Source organism: Mastacembelus armatus, chromosome 1, assembly GCF_900324485.2.
Source record: "Mastacembelus armatus chromosome 1, fMasArm1.2, whole genome shotgun sequence".
Lineage (NCBI taxonomy): Eukaryota > Metazoa > Chordata > Actinopteri > Synbranchiformes > Mastacembelidae > Mastacembelus > Mastacembelus armatus.
The window spans coordinates 20803233-20824822 of record NC_046633.1 but is presented as its reverse complement, the minus strand read 5'-3'; the positions used below and the strand labels follow the sequence as shown (position 1 = coordinate 20824822).

Here is a 21590-nt window from a genome sequence, read left to right as displayed (position 1 = left end):
AGCATTCACCCCCCCAACACTATTTTTATCAGATGGTCACAAATCCAAATATATGATGAAGATGAAGAAAAGCAGCAAATTTTCACATTGAAGAAACTAAATCCGTCAAAGGTGTGGAAGTATTCCTTGATGAATGAAATCTTTGAAGAATTATTAAGTTTTATAGATTAATTTTCACCCTAAAAGTGTGTTAAAGGGCTGTGTGTATATATATATATATATATATATATATGCTGAGTGCTAATTCTGTCAGAGTAACATGCTGGCTACTGAGAGAAATGAGGATAGAAAATATCAGTGGAATCAAACACACAGACATATGCCACTGCATTCATTGCTTAGACACTCTACCACCACATATGACCAACAAAAGCTAAATTATTGTGATAGGCTTATGACATGACAAGTCTATAGTGAGTTTAAAGTATTTTTGCCTGAGAGGAGTTTTGCTCCAGTATCTTTAGGGTGACAATAAACCTGATAGCTTTTCGAAACCATGGATAAAAGAAAGCATATATCAGTGGGTTCAAACAGGAATTAAAATACAACAGCCAGGACACAAAAGCCCAAGATGAAGCATCATTTGAAGTGTCCTGTCCTGCAAGAGAGGGGTAGTAGTACGGACAGAAACCCATCAAAAACACCAGTATGACAATACCCAGAGTCCGGGCTGCTTTTTTCTCCGATTTCTTGGCAGTGACTGTTCCTGAACTGCCTGCAAGAGCTGTAATATGAGACTGCATGACTCGAGCTTGAGACACAGCCACAATGAAAACTCTCATGTACAGCACCACAATGACTGAGCATGGGCCGATAAAAGTGAACACAAGGTCCACAGCTCCAGGAACATAGTTAATTACCACCAAACACTCACCGTAGCAGGAGTTGTACCTGTCTGGCTGCCTGAGATGGTCCTTTAAGATTAGCCCATTGTAGAGGAGTGAGCAGGCCCAGCACAGAGACACAGACACCTCAACTCTGCTACGAGTGACTTTGGTAGGGTACTGCAGTGGATAACAAATAGCTACATAGCGATCAATGGATATTAGGACCATGTTCCCCACAGAAGCTGAGGTGATAGTGAAGCCAATAATGTAAGACAGAGCACACATCAGGCTACCCAGCAGCCAGCACGTTTCTATAAATCTCACACTTTCCACCGGCATCACCAGCAGCCCCACAAGGAGGTCTGACATAGCCAGAGAGAGCAGCAGCATGTTAGTGGGGGTCTGAAGCTGTCTGAAGTGGGAGATAGAGATGATGACAAGCAAGTTGAGAGCTACAGTGAGCACACTGATGGAGGAAAAGAACACATAAAGGAGGACAGCCTCAGAGCGAGGACGCATTACACCCCAGCAAGATGAGTTTGGGAGCTGAGGGTAGCACAGCTCAGCTCCCTCCACACCGTCCATCTTCTATTACTGTGCTCACAGTCAACTGAACCTGTTGAGTTCAAATAGCTCTTTGATCATATCAGACATAGTGTAGCTCATTTATCTCTGATGGCAACTCCCTGCTCCTCCTAAACTCCCTAGTCATCTTCATCACTGTCTGCTACCCTTCTGCCTCCGCTCTCTCTTGTCTTTCTACTGATCTCCCAATATTCCCTCCTATTTTCTCTCCTTCCCTCCCCTGTCAGCCTACTCTTTGTCTGACATTTCTCTTCATCTCTTCTCCTCTCCCTCACCTCTCCTCACCTCTTGTCATTTCCACCCGTCCTCCTCCTCTTTCGTCCCCTGTTGCATGATGCAACATGTGGGTTTTATGCAACTGATGGAAAAAGTTTTTTATAAAGGTGATACTAACTAACTAACTTTAACTCAACGAATCAGTTATCAGATGTTTGCAGAAAACCTAGATACATATTTGACCAGGTTTTGGAAAAAAAACAGACAGTAGTAGTTGTTAAGTCTGTATGCAGACTTCATTGAACTCAAGAATATAAACTGTGCAAATCTGTATAATAATTATTTCAGCTAAAGTTATTATTTGATTGACCAATTAGTCAATCAACATATAATTAATTGATGACAATTTTGTTAATGAATAGGTTTAAGTCATTCATTCCAAATGTTATTATTATAAATATATAATTTTGTTGTTTTACTGCACGTGATACAGGCTTGATACATGAACTGCACAAATGCTACACCAGTCAACAAATTAGGTAGAATAACTAACCAGCACCTGGCTCTCTGATCTTTGTACCTGAGCCATGGATCATGAAGCTAGAAGTGAATGTGTCCTGGATTTAGATTACTGGGCAGGATAAAATGTCTTTGGGTGCCCTCTGGTCAATGCAGCTGCCTCACTGAGACACAAGGCAAAGTAAAAGATGCTGCTGGCTCTAATTTATGTTCTGAACTGAAACCTCTTTGGCAGTGGCCTTGTCAGTGATGGCTGTGAGTTATGATACTAACTGGTCAGAACTATGAACCTTCCCCCTGTATATTTGTGGATCACCAGGGCTGTACCCGGTGACATGCCTCTCTTTGGCCTAATGCCGACACCATACACTGTACCTTAGCCAACCAAACCACACACACACACATAAAATGATCAGACTGGAAAGATTGTGAGTGGTTAGCACAGTTTATCACCCCACTATACTGGACGTTTTTCCATCATCCCTGTGTGTTTGTGCTTCTACACTGTGTGTGTATGGGCCTGTTTTTACAATAGGCTAGGAAATGCACACATGTAAATGATACAATTACTGATGGCCGATTCACTTCCAGGGTCCTGGTATTGTACGTGCTGGCTGATTGTCACATTGTCATGGCTTTAGTGGGGCACTTGAATAGAACAGAGCCATCATTAATGTCGGTAGGTACATGTGTGCTTTACCTGCTTTGAGAAGCAAAAAGATCTGCTGTTGAGTTTATTTGAAATATTCTAACTAGAATTTAAACCATTCTACCTTCCATCCATTGTATGTTTACAAATTTTTATTCAATTCTTTGTCTTTTCTGCTACATTTATTGTGGTTTCAACGCCTTACTTTTGACATGTTACATCCATGTTGTCTCGCCCAGCCTTATCGTGCAAAGGGGATATGGTTGCATCATGTGTTGATGATGAAGTGTGTTTTTTTAACACCTTTTGACTGGAATTCTCCTGTGGTTTGATGTGTTACAAACATTATTATATGCTGTGAGCATGCACAACTCATAAACACCACAGCTATTAACTTCAATGCTTGTTTTTCTATGTTGAAAACTACTTTATCCTCTGAGGTACTGATTAGTTTTGTGAGTTCATGTCTCCTAAATAAAAAATATACAAAAGAAATTATTCTCTACCGTGTTGATATCACCTTACCTAATGGTTTAAACCCTTTGTTAATCATTATTCTGTGGTGATTTTAGTAATCTTTCTCCAGATTTTTAAACAGTCGGGATTTTTTTTAAAATTAAGATTTAATGCTAAAAATAAGATTGATAGAGATGAATTTAAAACAACCATATAAATGAGATATTACACCATATTAGTATTAAAATGATCACTTTTTGTTGCTAGTTATTATACCATTCTGCAAATGTGACTTCAGACTTCCTGATACAACTGTATTTACTGCTAATTTCCAAGGCAAACCTTTAGTGCATAAACGTGCAACAGAGCAAGAGACACATTTTAATGTGTAATTGACTATTTCATATATCAATTAAATGATAATACATATATATATATATTTTCAGCTTATTCCTTAAAATGCAGCTTGCCCAGTTAATTATTTATGCAGACATTTGGTCTATTGCTTTGTTATTTTCTCAGCTTGATAAATTCATGGTGGCTAATTATTGCATTGTTTACTTGTACCTGTCTGACAGTACTGCAGTATAAATACTAAAACTCAACTGAAGCAAAAATGAGCCATGTAACAATCATTATTGAGCATTTCTTTTAGTTACATTCAGGCTGGAACAGCATGAGTTGTGTTTTTCTATTTTTTTCCAATTAAGAAAATCAATTTATTAAGAGGTTTGTGTTTTTAGAAAGCATTATGCTAACATTAACAATCAGTGGAGTCACAAACAAAAGCTTTGGTAATATTGTTGCTTAACTATATGACACATGACAACATTTTTCTAAAGGTTTAAATTATATTTAGTCATTTGTTATGCTTGACCCAGATGGAGACACCAAGCTAAGAGGTAAGGTTTAGATGATACCTTATTACTGTGTGTGGTTCAAAAGGGGATCAAACTAAAGAAAAGATCTCCTGAAACCCAGTAAACTAAAGTACAGTAAGAGATAGAAATTTGGAACATGAACATGCGATCAAAATTCAGACAATGGAGAGTACCCATAAACAATCAGTGAACAATTAGAAAACAGGAACTGGGTTTCGTGAAAATTCAGAGTTGTTTATTCCTGGGTTGATGGAAACTCAGAGTTTTCTGTTCCAGAAAGAGAGAGAATTTAAACTCAGGGTTCATCAACTCAGAGTTCAGGGTTAAGTTCAGAGTTTGTTACCTGCTTTTTGGAATGCAGGTAACAATTTTTTTTGGACAGCTATAAATACTCTAAGAAACCAGAACTAGGTGCTAATAATCAGATCTGATGAGAAACAATAATAATTTGCACATTGTCAAATTATCCATTTAAAGAAAATCCATTTCTGTGTTTGGCCATCTGCTGATGGTGAACATTAACTGACCCACTAAAATGCTGTGGAGCTGTTCAGTGGCTGAACTATGAGCTTGCACTAAGACCTGCTGCTGTTTATTTTGTCTGAATTATCACTGTTTCAAAACCAAAGCCACACTGGCAGTTCTTACAAAACAGAAATTCATTTTCTTCAGTTTTCCTCTTCACCACTGCTGAAGTGGTTATGTGACCAATCAGACACTAGGTGGCCCTGTTGTTGGCTCTAAACTACCTAGCTTAGCTTTTACATCTTATTGGCACTCCCCTTACAGACAGAGACAATTTATGTCATGAAGCGTATGAAAGGGATTTTTTGCTTCTTGTCCACACTATGTGTTGTAAGGCATCCCATACTAACTTACTTAAAATTAATTTTTGTGCTTAAAAATATAATTTATATTTTTTATGTATTTATGGTTAATTTCACGTTAACTCAAGTTAGAATTTCACACTTTCAAACTTATAATTGTGAGTTGTTCTGACGTTTGAAATGATTTGAATAAATGAACTGATGAAAGTTACTTCAAATTTTAAAATTGGAGTTTAAAATTTTAAAGAAGCAAACATGAAGTCTTACCTGAATGGATTGTTAAAACTCTTTAGAGGATCTTTTTTTTGGAGTTGGAAGAATCCATTCATAGTGCAAATACGTATACTGTTCGTCTTTAATGCTGTACATGATAAATGTAGTCCTAGTGTAAAACAATGAGAGTCATAATGAAGGTTAGTGTTGAATTCAGTCTCTACCCCTCTACAACCTATCAAAGTCTTTTGGAGATGTCTCTGTACTGGCTTTGGTGCACTCATGTAAAGTGAAGAACTGAGAAATGTAAATGTAAAAGTTACTGTGTTGGTCTGTCTGACAGACCTATGTGTGTGAACTGGCCAGTAAGCTTAATATTTTATTTAACTTGTTTTCTGACGTTTTACATTTTTAAAACTAAAATTTCAGCTATATATCTTTATTTGTTGCTTTAAGTCGAATTAACTCACATTTTCTAAGCAACAGGGGAACTTATTCAGTGCATGCTTATTTTTATTTCTGAAATCATGCATACTACAAAATAAGCCCCATTTTCTTTACCCTACAAATAGAAAACAACCTAAAAAGAAGTAAAGCAACAGCCGTGGTCTTGATTTTCTCTGAATGCTGGTTTGACCAGAGGACTGGAAGTGATTGCAGGGAAGGAGATTAATGGAGATTAACTTTTAGAAATCAATGAGAAGTTTAATAGCTCTGTATGAAGAGGGCGATGTTGTTTAAAAAGTGAGTTGTCAGTTACAGGGACAACATGGACAGTCAGTGCTCTGTTGGAGCACAGTGGAGACGACCGAAGGTGGGATGACAGAGGAGAACTGTGTAACAGTGTAAAGGACTCTACCTTACACTAATGTCTCCTGCTGATCCTGCTCCGGTGTCTGCCATAATGTTGGAGCCTTTACATAGTGTGTTCAAAGGCCATGAGGACTGGGCATTTTGGTAACACTAAAAATATAATCAATAATGCAATGGATCAGCCTGCTCTCATGAAAAATCTGTGGTTATTTGTATTAAGGGTACAAGTGTTGATTGTTATATGAAATATTTTTTATTTTTACATTGGACTCATTTCACAGGCAGCATGGTGGCTGAGTGGTTAGCACTGTTGCCTGAAGGTCGTGGGTTCGCAACCTGGCCTTTCTGTGTGGAGTTTGCATGTTCTCCCTGTGCTCCGGGTACACTGGTTTCCTCCCACAGTCCAAAAAAAAAAAACATGTATGTCAGGTTGACTGGTGGCTCTAAATTGCCCGTAGGAGTGAGTGTGAGTGTGTGAGGTTGTTTGTCTCTATGTGGCCCTGTGATGGACTGGGGACCTGTCCAGGGTGGACCCCTGCCTTTCACCCAAAGAGAGCTGGGATAGGCTCCAGCTGATTCCTGTGACCCTGGTTAAGGAATAAGTAGGTATAGATGATGGATGGATGGATGGATGGACTCATTTCAAATGAAGACTGTGATTTGTGATGTTATGGAGCTTTGAGGTGATATTAAAAGAGTTTTTATAATTTAATCATCACAAAAGTTAAGTCATAAAATTTGAACCAGTTTAGCTTTTGTGTTTTAGAGCTTTAACAATTCATTCTCTTCATCATTTGGACTCTCCTCTGCTTCAGTTCAGTCAAACATCCAATGACCTTTAAATGTCAAAATCACTTTCCCAGTTGGAGCCAATTTAATGCAAAATGTTTGTGTTACTTGTAGGGAACTATAGAAACAGACTTTTTTCAGTCCTTCCCAGAAAAAAAAAACTAATCAAGTAAGAAATTAAAACATCCTTAAAGTACCATAAAGCAAACTGATTCCTAAGTGGTTGTAGATTGCAGGTTGAGTTGTTCATTAGTACTTTTTATAGCAAATATATGACAGAAATGAGAATCAGCTCAGGTGAGAGATTTTTCAGCTTTGAATAAAAAAAATGAATATTACTATTATCATTCATAAAAAATAATATTTTAATAACTTATGTTTTTTTCTAAGTTAGCATATATGAATGTGAGCCAATTTATTGTGTAAAAAAATCAAGACAGAGCTGATGATAAAAATGACAAATCATCAGTTTTATATATACCCAGGGCATGCCCACACACATTAACACGCCTGATTTCACCCAGTTTTTCTTCCATACACTACAGCCTAATTGACTTTCATTTTAATTATGTTGACCCAGACTCTGTCTCTCCTTTTCACTGACAAGAAAACCCGCGCAGGCTGGCAGTCTGCTTCTCACACTGTGAGAATGACACCTCCGTCTCCTTACAAAGGAACGAGTTGAGGATCCACTTTGATGTCACTCCCCTGCAAAGGAAAGGTCAAAATAATAAATGTAGGCCCAATTGATGGGTTGGGAGGGGTGAGGAGGGGTGAGGAGGGTTCATTTCTGATTTTTGGACGGGCGCTCCACTAAAGACTTAATGAATTCATACAGTCAGTCATGGCCAAAGAGGAAAACAGCATGAGTCCTCTTTCCATGAAAAGGTTGATCTAAATCTGCAGACGAGCTGGGCTCCTTCTTCCCACTCACTCTTTAACACGTCGCTCTCTTCTTTCTCTCTCAAACACAGGCTTGTCTCACATTAACACACACAGATATGATTAAATACTCAAAAATATATCTGTCTGTTACTTCTCTCTGAATCACACCTCTGCATATGCATCACATCCTTCTCAGAGAGATGATCTGGATCACCAGGCATCAAAAACTCCTCAGCAAGCCACCTAACTATTCCTCACAACAAGCCAGCTTTGATTCAAGAGTAAACAACCCAGAAATAAACAATTGCTTCAGTATGTCTTTAAGAGTCCTCAGATCATCCTGGTAGTAGGTCAAAGGCAAAACTGGACTATATCACATCTATTGTTGCCTTAGACCTCCTGCCAAAAATCAAAAATTTAAGTGAAAGGTAAATGCAACAAAAGAAATCCAGAATGTGTGTGTGTGTGTGTGTGTGTGTGTGTGTGTACACACCATTTAACTAAATATCTTCTCAATTTCATAATAATTACTTCTGAAAGACTTATTATATTTGAACAATTTCCTACATATCTTTGGGGCTTTTTAATGTTGTATTATGTTTTAAATTAATATATATAAAATATAAATATAGAAATTATCCAGGGTGACACTTAAATTTAGACTGCATTTTATTTAGCATTCATAAGCAATGTATGTAATAAATGTTTTTAATAAGTGTTTTTACACCCTTTTTTCTGTAAAACTAAACTGGATTCGGGAAAAAAGCACAATAAAAATCCCTCTGAAACGTAGTAGAGGACAAGTAGAAAAAAAATAACACAGAATCTTAAAGTACACTACATAAGTCCTACGGAAAAATGTTTCATCCAACTTGGAGACAAATTAAAGAGAAGGTGTGAGGGAAGTGTTGAGAAATATATTAAAGATTTGGGTTAGTATGAACTGTAAGTAGGCCTAATCAAATTGTACAGCCTACATGTATCAAAGTGTCTCCAAATACGTCCATTAAACAGAACATTATTGCATTTGGTGCACAAAATATATGTTGATGTGTGCGTTATCATTGCGTTCTTGGCTCATCTTTAATTTGTCCTATCAATAAGGATCCTGTGTTTAACGCAAAGCAGGCTAGAATACTTTGCCGCTATTAAACAAGTGGAAGTGGTTTATTTTGTGCGTGTTCTTCTCTGAAAGGCAAACCAAACCAGTCTTCGTCCTTGATGACAAACAGTCAGATAAACTCAGATATGATTTCGTTCCACAGGCTAAACGCAATATCCTGATCAGCCACAATCCCTGTGAACCGCGTCGAGATGCGCATTAACACTGAGCTGCCACTTTCCTCCGGAGGACGGAGCCGCTACAGGCTCAATTACATGCGCAGTCCTGCCGTGAATCACACATCACCACGGCAACCGGCGTTCACACCGAGTCCCCGTCAGCATCAGTGAGGTCCGATCCCATCCACGGCCGACCGGAGGGCACAGAAAACCACAGTAAGTTCGTATTCCCTTTCCTGTCTTAATACCTACACTGCAGCACTTCATCTGTGCATTAGACGGATGTGTATGTGCGGGTGAAGAGAGTCTGTGTCGCTGCGGAGTGTCTCGCTATATGACAGAGATTTCTTCACATGACAATATTGACTTAGTGCATGTAGCTGATGGTTGTCCAGCTAGTTTAGTGGATCAATGGATAAGTATCTCACCTTTATATATGGGACTACATGTCCCTGTGGCATTCTGACCTGGCTTTTTAATTGGGACACCTACACCTCCCAATTATTCAAGGCTCCAATTAAAAACCTGTCTCGGCTTTATATGGCTTTAGGCTATATTAAGGAAAACTTAAAAAGAAGTCATGTCATGCAGAAAAGTTAGAGTGTGAGACTGAAGCTTATGCAAAAACAGGCTTCATGGGCTAAGAAATGCATCATTCTGATCCAGAATTACATAGAAAAATTGTTTGATCAGCTTTTGATCTACTCCACGTGCAGCTGTTATATCTCTGTTCTGGATTACAGCAGCCTGTATATCTTGTCGCAGCAGTCTTCAATGCAGCAAGTTCAGATATGCATGACCAGTGAACCCTGAAGAACTTGAGAGGCAAGGGCAGCAAACAGCCTGCTCTTACCTATTCATAACACAGCATGTCTTCGCCTTTAGAAAGCTGTGCCTTCACTGTCCTGCTTTTTGATAATTAAATGTCAATTTGAGGTGATGAATTAAACAAAAATAATATCATTATCCTGATATTAAAATTTTTTTCAGTGTATAGCCTGTGCATTAAAAAAATATCATATGCAGCTCTTTGATTTCTTGGACTTTGGTTTGTCAGTGTGGGAACACTGGCTCTTTGACAGCAACACTCGGCCCATTTGTTATTCACAGATTCAGGATGATTCATCATACCCACACTTCACTCTGACAGTGGGGAGGAAAAATGGTGGTCAGCACAGATGACCACTTTAACCGCCCACTCACCAAAGACACCAGAGACTGTAGTCTTGACTAATAAACTCATCAATATCCTTTAAATTCACCTGACAAATGTTACTCTCTGACAACTTGAAATGACATATATGGCTGATAGTTTTTGCACCTGTATGCTTTAACAGGTTGTAGGCTTCAGTCTGTTGTAAGTCCAAAATTTCAAATGTTGCCTGCTATTAAAAAATAAATAAATAAATATATATAGATATATATATATATCTATATATATATTTTTTTTTTCTTTAACAAATGCACATTTTCTTCCACAGCAGCGATTTCTCCTGCAGTATAAAAACTGTAGGTCTTTGCCTCCTGGTGTGTGTATTATCACTGTGAATCACTAGCGTCAGTGGGCCCGTGTGGTCCTTGGCTGGGGGAAGGTGTTGTGTTGCCTGGTGTGAATGAGATAAGTGGCTCTCCACCTCTTCTCTCCACATTTAGATGATCATTTGATCAAGGAGTGAAACCAGAATCATTATCAGAGCAAAGAGTCATTCAGAGCTGTGTTGGTGATGCATTTGATTTTCACATGAGTTATAAACAGTGAAGATAAAAGACTGAAAGACTGTGCTGAGGTGTATGCAATGATGAATCATAGACGGTTATTATGAACTCTAGATTGTTTAAACAGGAAGAGAATAGGCTTTTTTGTGAGGACGGTTACAAACATAGAAGTCTGAAGTTTCTATAGGCCACATAATTATATTTCCACTTACAATAACCTCACTGAATTATTCACTAGGCAGTTGTTTCTTTCTTGCTGCTGCAGTCACATAATAAGCCTTAACAATTAATTTTTTGTTTGTGTTGATGCTTCATATTACTGTTTCCGTGTGTGAGCACTGCAGAGGTCCTAAACATGAGCCCCATTCATGAGCTGATTTAACTAAATGTGTGCCATGTGCTTGCATAAATAATAATATAATTTGACATTCAAACTATGCATAAACAACAATGGCTTAGTAAATATATTCCTTCCTGTGAAACAAATTTGAAAGTTGCTGTCCTCCATGTCCTCTGAGCTGCTGACACTGAATGAGAGACAATATGCTAACGTCAACATGCTACAATGTAGCATGCTGACACTTGCTAATTAGTACTAAACGCAGAGATCCTTAGTTTGAGCTACAAGCAGCGTTGTCACATTTGGTTACAACGCACACAGTGAGTCAGACTGATCTGAGCTGTCTGTTCCTGGTTTTCAGATCTGTTCAGGCATTTTCAGGCAGCCATGGTGAAGCTGGGCAGCAATCTGTCTGATAAGTTGGAGAAGCAGCCGTCTGCAGATGATGGCTTTGATAACATCCCACTCATCACACCCTTAGAGGTCAACCAGCTCCAGCAGCCGTTCGCAGACAAAGTAAGTGTTGCCTATTATCTCTGTGTGGATGCATCTGCCCACTTATTCTTGTTTATCTCTGAAATGCTGTGTTTTTAAATTATACTCTGACCACAACAAAATCATTCATTATGGCATTATGAAATAGCCAACAGATTGCAACTCACTGCAGAATACACCTGGACAAACACCATTAAAATTCATGGGGACATTCTTGCCTTTCAAGTATAAGCCTCAGCACTGAGACTGTTGTATTTATCTTCCCTTGCCTACCATCAGGTTAAAACCTTGGCATCCGCCCACACAATACAAAAACATCTTTGAATGCATAATGCACCACCATATTTTGGTGGAATGACACGCTCAGCAGCACACTATGCTCCATAGACTTATTACAAACATTAACATTTTTATACATGCAGAACAGTGTTTCAGTGCATCTGGGCTACCTCGGCCTGTGTTGAACACCGGGGACAACAACATCCCTCAACTATGTAATGAAAAAAAAAAATTGCTAATTAAGATGGAGAGTCAGAGTGACAGTGAATTGTTTCTTCCTCAGGTCATTGTAAAGACAAAAACACAGTACAAGCTACAGCAGAAGAAGAACAAACTGTATGTGCCGAATATCAAGAAGCTAAATATCAACTTCTACAGTGATGTTTCAGAGAAAGCCAAGGTACGACAACAACAACAGAACATTTATACAAATTATTATCTTATCATATATCTGGGAATATCAGAAAGCATTGAGAGGACTAATGCATTGCAGGTTTTGATATTTTGAGTTCATTAACAGAAACAAAGCTTTATCCCCTGCCAGCTCTATCCTTTATGTACTAGTGGCACCTCTTGTTGAGGTGGAGTAAATGTGTTTGTGTGTTCATACATGTACATGTGGGCGTATTTGCTTAGATCACAGGTCTGATCCTCATCACTTTGGCCTTCCTGACCAGCCTGCTCCTCCTGCTCATGTACAAAGCCATGTGGTATGACCAGCTTACTTGCCCTGAGGGTTTCATCCTTAAGGTATAGCGACACGTGCACACGTAGACACACACACACACACACACACACACACCTACACACACACAAAGTCTAAGCAGCAAATGTAGATTTGCATGATTTTGAGAAAGAAAGGAAATATTGTCTGGCTACACTGTCATTCTGCATTAGAGACCGCCCTCCTTGGGTATCAGACTACTTATTACATTACCCAGGCCGAAGTAGCCAAAGGTTAGTTACACAGTCTACAATGCAACTCATCTGGTGCTATGTTTCCTGGCACACCCTCACGTCAGTCATTTTAGGAGGCTTCTCAGAAAATTGAGCTGGAAACCCAAACTCATTATCTCCTAACAACACCTTGGAGGCATCATGTACTGAGACAGTGCTGCCACGCATGTTAGTTAAATGACGGTCTCGCAGAGGAAACTGAGAGAGTGGGAGAGGCAGAGAGAAAGAGAGGGAGGGAGGGAGAGGGAGCAACAAAGCCCGCTTTCTGGTCAGGCACAGATTGGGACGCCCGCCTGTGAATTGGAGGGGTCTTTAATTAGGCCTGAGCGTGACTAAACTGTGATTAAAGGCTTAACAGTGAGGGGGGAAGCAAGGAAGGGAGGAGGGGGACCTTCCGGCAAAGGGCTTTGAAGTTTTTGCCGGTTACAGTTGCTTTCAGCATTTTTTCCTGCTAATGTGTTGTTGGAAACTTAAAAAGAGGAGTGAGGATGGAGGGTGGTGGATCTTCCAAGGGGGGACGCTTGTGTGGCCAGGACAACTCCGTGGGCTCTTTTCAAATCTTAATATTAACAGGAATGATGTTAAATTGTTTTTTTTATTTAATTCACCCACACTGTCTTGGGTGAATGGAACAGATTTACTCTGCTCCACAGTAGTGAAAGTCAGGCCTAAACACAAAGGACTGAGGATGACGAATGGACAATCTTCAGTCCTTGGTTTTTCTCTAACCAGGTTAGTAAGGAGTAAAAACTTTAATATTATCCTTGCATTGTGATGTGTCTATGTTTTCAGACACTGCATTACCCTTTGGTGCACAGTTTGAGTTTGCAAGTTCATTCTTGGCTTTAAAAATGGTAGTTTGACAGAATAATCATAACTCATTTTCCACTTATTAGTTTTGGAGTTCACAATGAGCCATAACAGCTGAGCAAACTCCATCTACTTGATGGAGCTATGATGGCACATTTATTTGACCAACCATCCACAACTGCCACTGTTGCCAGAAAGTACTTGGATTCAGTGCCACTTCCTGAACAGGCCTGAAATTTAGTTCCAAGAACAGCTCCATAAAGTGCACCGAAACCAGCAGAACATGAGAATATCTCTATGCATTACATCTAAGTGCTTTAGGTTTAAGTTCTAAGTTGCAGAAAAGTAGGAGTAGTACGCATCCACACTGATGCATGATCATTTGCCTTGTCAGCAAATAAAATGTGGACTAGGTGAAAAATACAAATTTATCTGACAATTTTGCCACAAGCCTTTTTAAAGTTCTGACTGAGAGTCGGAACCACATATAGACAAATTGGATATACACTTACTGTATCCAGAAACCTCTCAAAGAACTGTTAATATTTATGTGCATCGTCAGCAAACAGATGATTCTCTCTCTTCTCTAGAGTTTCAGGAAAGTTTGCATGGTTACATTCAGCTCCATAAATTGAACTTCCTGATGTGTATAACAGACTGTATCCTACAGATTTATTAATTTAAAAAATGAGTACTGTCGCCTCACAGCAAAAAGGTTCTGGTTTTGACCTGGAGAACTTTTTTGTGTACATGATTTCCCTGTGTGTGTGCGTGTGTGTGTGTGTGTGTTTTCAAGGTATTCCACCTCCCTTCCACCATCCAAAAACATGTACGTTAGGTTGACCAGCATCTCTAATTTCCAGTGGCTGTGAATATATGTGTGAATGGTTGTCTCTGTGTCAGCTTTGTGATAGACTGGTGACCTGCTCAGCACAGCCCCCCAACCCCTAAAAGTTAAGCTGTATAGATAATGGATGGATGAAGATATTGTTGTTTTCTGTTGTAACAGCAGAAACACTGCACCCCAGCAGCTCTGGAGATGTACTACACAGAGCAGCAGCAGCAAGACATTCGTGGTGGCACCAACACTGGTTTGTACACTGCTCTCAGCCACCTAAAGCAGGTCAAGGGCACTGGGCCTGAGCTACCATCACCATGGTTACCAGTCATCAGCGCTTTGAAGGAGGCAGAGGGGGCCAAACAAGGCAATGAGCCACTGAAAGGAGTGCTGGAGGGAGAGGAGTGAAGGGTCTCATGGAAATGTGGGTGTTAAGGGAGAAAATGATGATGGGTAGTTAGTGTAGGTTATTCTTGGCTGCGTAGTGTGTGTGTGTGTGTGTGTGAGGGTGTGTGTGTGCGTGTGTGCGTGTGTGCATTTTCTTTTCTCTTCTCAAACAGTTTATAGATTCATTGGTCTGTACTGGTTCTCCTAAAACTGAACATCTGCCAACATTTTTAATTAGCTATGTAAACCAGAAGTTTACTGAACACTTGTTCAATTATACTCTGTTAATATTTAGTAGAAGCTAATACTCAACTGTGTGTGTGTGTGTGTGTGTGTGTGTGTCAGTGAGAGCGTTGAGTTGCTGTGGTTTGAGGCAGGAATGTTATTAAAGTGTTGGAGAATGTGCCTGACTTTTACAGTGTTACAAAGTCGTGAGTAACCTCCACCATCTGTATTCTGTGTATATGTGCGTGCATGTGTGTGTGTGTGTGTGTGTGTGTGTGTGTGTGTGTGTGTGCGTGTGTGTGTGCGTGTGTGTGTGTGTACAGGGTAAATGCTTACATTCATGTGCAGTGTATATGCACACCTGTGTGTTCTCTGTACTTGTCTGAGAAAGTTGGAGGTGAGAGAAGAGAAGTGAGGCGAGAGCTCGGAGTGGGAAACAAAGATAACAGGTTTTTAATAAGATTACTGTGAGTTTCTCCACATCGCTCTGTCTTGTTATCTCACATTTTATTCCTTTACAGGGGAAAGTATGAAATCATCAGTCAGTGTGCTGACAGTTGAGACAATGAAATAAAATTGGTAATTGTAATTTTTGCTGAAATGAGTTGATTCTACATCTTATTATGCCAAGACTTCAATTTACAGTTCGGCAAACTTAAGGTCAGACGTTGCTCTTACACTTGAGATTATTTAAGTTATATAACCAGAAGCATTCTGCCTGTTCACACAGTGGCTTAGCATCATATTAGCAAAAAAACGTTTAGAATTAATTACTAAACAGATTTTAAATCAACCCAATAACACAATAAAGCATGCACAAGTTATGGGGCCTGAATACTTCACAAAGCCACTGTTCAACTCTTAATTGGAGTGTTGATGTGCTGAACTACTTACTATAATTATGAATCCTTTCAGAGCTTCTAATGTAATAGCACAAACATTGTACATTTGAATAGTGTTGTGTCTATTTTGCTCCATCCCAGTTTTGTTCTAAATTTTGTTTTTTATTTATTTTGCTCTAGGTATGATGTAATGCTCTTGTAAATCAACATGTCCATGTCCAGTTTAACTCATTATGCTCATTGTATAAATGTATGAAGTAGCTGCTTTAAACATGCAGGAGATATTGTCAGTGCTTATAATGTACTACTGAAGACTAGCTTAGGGTATCTACATTTATTTATTTATTTATTTATTTAATTAACAGATTGTTTATGTGTGTATTATTTGGTGTCTTTTGAATGGAAAAGTTGTATTTGCAAATTTTGCTATGTCTGTATGAATAGTGTAACTGTGTATCCATTTAAAAAAAAATCATGTCAAGTTCAACTGGTAAAATGGATGCAAATGTTTTTTTTTGTTTTTTTTTTGCACCATATATGACCCACAATTACCTGACAAGTACTGTCTTAATTCACTCACCTTGACACATCAGTCTATTCCTTTTGTCTCACTCAAATTTTACTTCTTACTTTGAAACATCTTACTTTGAAACCAAACTCTTCATCTGAGTGGGACAAATGTGAGATCAGAGCACAGCTTGTCCCCTGGATTCAAGTGCCAAACATTTAGATCAGACCCATCTGCTCTGATGTCACTGACTGAACAGAAATAAATGCTAAGTGTTGAGTTCTTTCATTTACAATGAGCCCCACTGATTTAAATGAATGGCCTCTAACGACCAGAACTGATGATTTGCCAAAACTGATAAAATATTGGTGGTTGGATTTAACAGAAACCATTCATGAGATATTTTTGGCCCCAATGCTGCAGGAACCACTAACAAAATGAGTAGCTGGGTTCTGTAGTACATGAGTGCATCCTGTGAGTAAATCATTAAATGTAACTAAATACACCTGTCAGATAAATACAGGGGTTAAAAATATTCAAGTACTGCACTTGCAAAGAATTTTCAAATACTTGTACTTTCTATTTTATGATACTCACTGCATGTACTTTTTCAGAAGCCGAACATTTACTTTTGTGTACTTTTTATTGCACCACATTTATTCAGTGGTGGAGGAAACGTAGCAGTACTACAATTTGAAAATTGTTGAAGTTAAACCCTAACTTTGCTGCCTACACATTGGACAATACAAGTGAACAGTATAACAGCAAATGTTTAACAGTAAGTACACACAAGAAAGAAATGAGTAATATTAATATTTACTGAATTATCCCAAATTAACTGTATTGTTGATAAATATAAGTTGAAAATAGATCATTCAATACTATCTGAAGACATGTACTTGTGTTTGGTGAAACTTCTTTCTGAGTCATTCCTCATTAAATGTGGATCAGCTGCAGAGGGGGCACAAAACTAATAACTTCTAATTAATCACTAATTACCTCAGTTACTTTTTCCTGCTCCTTTAAATAAAGTTACACATTATAATGAGAAATTGCAACCTTCATTACTTTGTGATCGTCTTACAGTAGGATTAGTTACCTTTCTATTGATGTAGCTCAAAGCATATGTATTGCATACATATGGAAGAGGGCTTACATATGCATGCAATACATATGCTTTGAGCTACATGAGATAAAGAAGTCAATGCCAACATTTTGTAGAAAAATGTACAGCACCTTTTCCATTCTGTTGGATATGGATGATCAGTATGCACAGAATTCAAAATACCATTCCTTCCATCTCCTCACACTTTAGTTTAGCAATTCAAAGCCAAGCCACATCCTCTCTCCCTCTCTCTCTGCTGGCTTCACTGCTGTGAGCCTGTCTGCATCTCATTTACACTCACATATTTTCACACCATTGCTCTAAACCCGGGGATGTGTGACTTGAAGTTTGTGTGTGTGTGTGTGTGCCCTGTTAGAAGTGTGTGTGTGTGTGTGACTATGAAATCATTTAGCTACAGTTATGTGAGTTTGTGTGAATGTCTCTGTGTTTCATTCATGTGTCTTTGAGCTTCTCTGTCTGTTAGAGAGTGGTGTGTGTGTGTGTGTGTGAGAGAGAGAGAGAGAGAGAGAGAGAGCCCATGCTTGGCTTGTTAATTAAATCTACATTACACCCATAGGGTTTTTTTCTCCTCACTGTTACTAGGTGACATACTTAAGAAACTGTTGGCCCAGGGCATGGAACTAAATAAAGTGTTAAAAAATATTTATTAGGGCATTTACAGATCCCATGCTTGGTCAAGGCATAGCAAGTTGTGCCAAAAAGCCACAGATTCATGGCCGGGGGAAAATCACGTAAAACCACTCGAATAGTAATGTAAAGGCTGCCAAGCCCCATTTTCCCCCTTTATAGCATCAACAGACCTAAACAGTAAAATAGCAGGTTGGCTTTTTAATTTGTCCATACTATTTGGAGACCCCCCTCTGACAGTGTTGCCCCTGAAGATTGAGAGTGATGGCCATGCAAGAGTCATTTGGCCATTAACTTTCCACTAGAGCCAAACTCCTCTGAACCCTGACGTCACTCAGATGTTGGAGAAAAGGAGGAAGTATTCATGGTTATGTAAGCTGTCGTCCTCTTTGCTGCATCTAGGTTGATGTGACAGGAGATGTTAAGATGCAGCTCCCTGTGAGGTAGTGTCAGCATTTCAATAAATGGAAAAACCAGTAAAAACGTACCTGTGGATCAAGGACAGAAGAAGGAACTAAAAACAGTGATGTCATACAGTGCAAGACCTGGAATTACCAAACCTTTAAAAGTACAATTTTTTTAACAGATAAAAGGAAAAATCCACCACTTTTACTGACATTTTGGACAATTTGCTTTCTAGTTAAACACAGGGTTAAAGATTGATAGACCTGTCATATGTCTGTATGAAAAATATTCATCTACATCTACAGATCCTAGCAAGATACTCCTATAAAATAAATATATTTAGTTTTAAACTTTGACTTCTGGATGGATTAATGAGTTAAGACATGAGTGAGCTTCAGAGCTGCTGGTAGGTGGATTTTGGACAAAGCCAGGCCAGCTGTTTCCCCTTGTTTCCAGTCTGTGCGCTGAGTTAAACAGCTGCTTACTTTAGCCTTATATATACCAGCTGGATAACAGAGTGAAATCAGTCTCATCTCTGCCAGAAAACAAATTACAGCGGTGGAAGAAGCACCGATTAGATCCTTTACTTAAATAGAAACATAAATACCACAGTATAATAATAGCCTACTCTTTTTGAAGCATTCAAAATTTTACTTAAGTTAGTACAAAAGTACTAGCAGCCAAATATACTTGAAGTACTAAAAGTAAAAGTACTCAATGACCCAACCTTACATGAATTTATTTTATACTCCTGGATCATTGTTACTGAGCAAACCTACAGCATGCTAACATTAGCTGTTAGCAGCAATAGATTTTAGCTACATTAACTGAAAGGTAAATCTGACAGCAGAGCTGTGTATGGAGACAAAACGAGTTATTAGGACGTTCAGTGAGGAAATGAGCTATTAGAGCTAAACTTCAGTGGCCGTTTTCTTTTCGACAAGGATTTCTGCTCAGTAAACAAATCATCAGGCCACCACAGGACTCACAGGCCTTGTCAGCCTGTCAACTGAGAGGCACAGCAAATCAAAAAGACAGAACAGACTTGTCCACCTAGCCAGAGTACCTGTTGACCATGTGGTTAATGGGAAGGATGTGGTGATTGACCATGTCGTCACTGTGAAAGACAGAGCAGCACCAATAAAGCAGCTACATTCTCCATCTATGCAGTTTAATCCTCTGCACTGAATTTTTCCTCTGCCACCGACAATTATTATATCCTGCTCTGGTTTTAATCTCTATACATTCTTATTTCATGTCTGTTTGGGTATTCATAATAAATAAACTAGACAGTTTTAATTTTGTTTTTAACTAGTAGAAAACAAGACTTAAAAAACAAAAGAACAATATGGAAGAAAGTGTAGATCTTTGTCTCTAATTGACTGTCTCAATAACTGTCATTACAGGAGAACTGATCTTCTTACTCCTACACATTATTAGTTATATAGTAAGGCTGCAACAACTAATCTATCAAATTCATAAAATTCAGTTTATTAAAATAGTGGGTAAAGAATATATTAATTGATTAGTTGGGACTAGTGCTGTAACTGTTTGCCACAGCTCACAGTGACATGGTGAGCAGTTGTGGAGACAGAAGTGGAGAACAGTGAAAGTCATGTTTTCCATAATGAAACATTTTTTTGATTTTCATGTGGATAGCAGTGATGCCTTCTTGTTCTAGTTGTTCTGTTATATGATCAGATAATCAGTCAGCCGATAAAATGTTTATGGTTTTCAGGCCAGTTGACACAGTAACTTGTGCATCTCACTGAACGGACAGACTTCTGTTTTATCTCATGTCAGTCCACACTGACTCTAAGACATAAACATGAGACCCATGTCACACTTCACCTCTGTGTTTTTTAGGCTTCATGTCTACATTTTCCGTGGAACACACCTCTGTTCTGATGACTCTGTTGTTGAATTAAATGTTTCTGTTTTCACATATAAACTCCAGACAATATCATGACAATCATGTCCAGCGATAGCCCAGAGTTGTTATTTTAACACATGTAGCCACAGTGGGAGATTGTTTGAATAAGATGTGGTAGAAAATCCAGGTTTCAGTGAGGGTCAGTCTTATAGTATATAGTAGTAGGAGTATATTAGAGACAGCGGATTTCTAAAGGAGCTTGCAAGAAAAAGGTCTGGTTAATATCTGGCCTGTGTTCCTTGGACACACGTTCTTACTTGCAGCTCACCAGGATATGCCTATCAGTGTTCAAGCACATGCCTGAAAACATGCTGCCTCAGTAGGTTTAATGCACAACAAACCTTTGCTTTCAGTGTGAAACAAGCACCTTCTTAATGTAACAACATTAAAGATTTGCTTAAATATTGTCACAGGTGAAAATCATTTGAGTTTGTTTTATTTCATTGTTTAAGTTTCATATTTTGACAATAAAATATTGAAAATCGATTGATTAATCTAAAACATAATCAACTGATTGAGCAGTCGATTTTCAAAAAGTTGTTTGTTGCAGCCCTAATATATAGATTTATCATTCTTCAGAGTCAGAAAATAACTTTTTCTCTTAGGTTGGCCTGTTTGGAAGATTTTTAATATGTCTGTTAGAAGTTCAATAAATAGCAACATGGAAAGTGAGGAAGAGATGGGAGTAGAAACAGAGGTAAAAGGATGAACAAGAGAGAAAGAGCAGATGAGAGGCGACCAGGCCTGGGAAGTGAAGGCTGGGATGAGGGTTTGGCTGCTAAAAGAGGAGGTGCTGGAGGCCAAGAGGCATGGAGGAGGAGGAGGAGGAGGGTGAATCCAGGCTGACCCCTGTGTCTGTGTGTGTTGTTGTGTGTCTCAGTGGGTTTCCTCTGCACTGGCGCCAGCTGGAAATGCCTCCACTAGGCAGAGGCAGTACACACATCAGCCTCCATTCACCCCCATTCACTCCCCTTTGATGAGAGTAACACTATACATACCCAGCATGCCTCACAGATCTAATCAAAGTGCTATTTAAAGGGCGGGAATGAGAGCTGTGGCAGCTCATCATAACTTATCGAGTGCTCGGATGCACTGTCATCCAGTTTTGTTGCCCTGTGGAGAAAATAAAAGCAAGGACAATTGAGGAGGTTTTGTAATTGC

At 38.9% G+C, this 21590-nt stretch overlaps 2 protein-coding genes across 2 annotated transcripts; one reads left to right on the top strand and one right to left on the bottom strand.

Annotated features, from left to right (window-relative positions):
* Window positions 1–419: 419 nt before the first annotated feature.
* On the bottom strand, window positions 420–1412 carry LOC113127997 (trace amine-associated receptor 13c-like). The gene has a single exon (XM_026302999.1). It carries the CDS (start codon window positions 1410–1412, stop codon window positions 420–422), a length of 993 nt encoding a protein of 330 aa, XP_026158784.1.
* Window positions 1413–9076: 7664 nt separating this feature from the next.
* On the top strand, window positions 9077–14926 carry caly (calcyon neuron-specific vesicular protein). Its single transcript, XM_026303003.1, has 5 exons — window positions 9077–9157; window positions 11359–11513; window positions 12055–12171; window positions 12408–12521; window positions 14548–14926. Exons 2-5 carry the CDS (start codon window positions 11385–11387, stop codon window positions 14782–14784), a joined length of 597 nt encoding a protein of 198 aa, XP_026158788.1. The 5' UTR covers window positions 9077–9157; window positions 11359–11384; the 3' UTR covers window positions 14785–14926.
* Window positions 14927–21590: the final 6664 nt, after the last annotated feature.

Bases quoted from the DNA above. Each gene is read 5' to 3' on its own strand.
- caly (XM_026303003.1), top strand. From the start codon at position 11,385: ATGGTGAAGCTGGGCAGCAATCTGTCTGATAAGTTGGAGAAGCAGCCG. The intron at 11,514-12,054 runs GTAAGTGTTGCC...TTTCTTCCTCAG, and splicing joins AGCAGCCGTTCGCAGACAAA to GTCATTGTAAAGACAAAAAC. The intron at 12,172-12,407 runs GTACGACAACAA...GTATTTGCTTAG, and splicing joins ATGTTTCAGAGAAAGCCAAG to ATCACAGGTCTGATCCTCAT.
- LOC113127997 (XM_026302999.1), bottom strand. From the start codon at position 1,412: ATGGACGGTGTGGAGGGAGCTGAGCTGTGCTACCCTCAGCTCCCAAAC.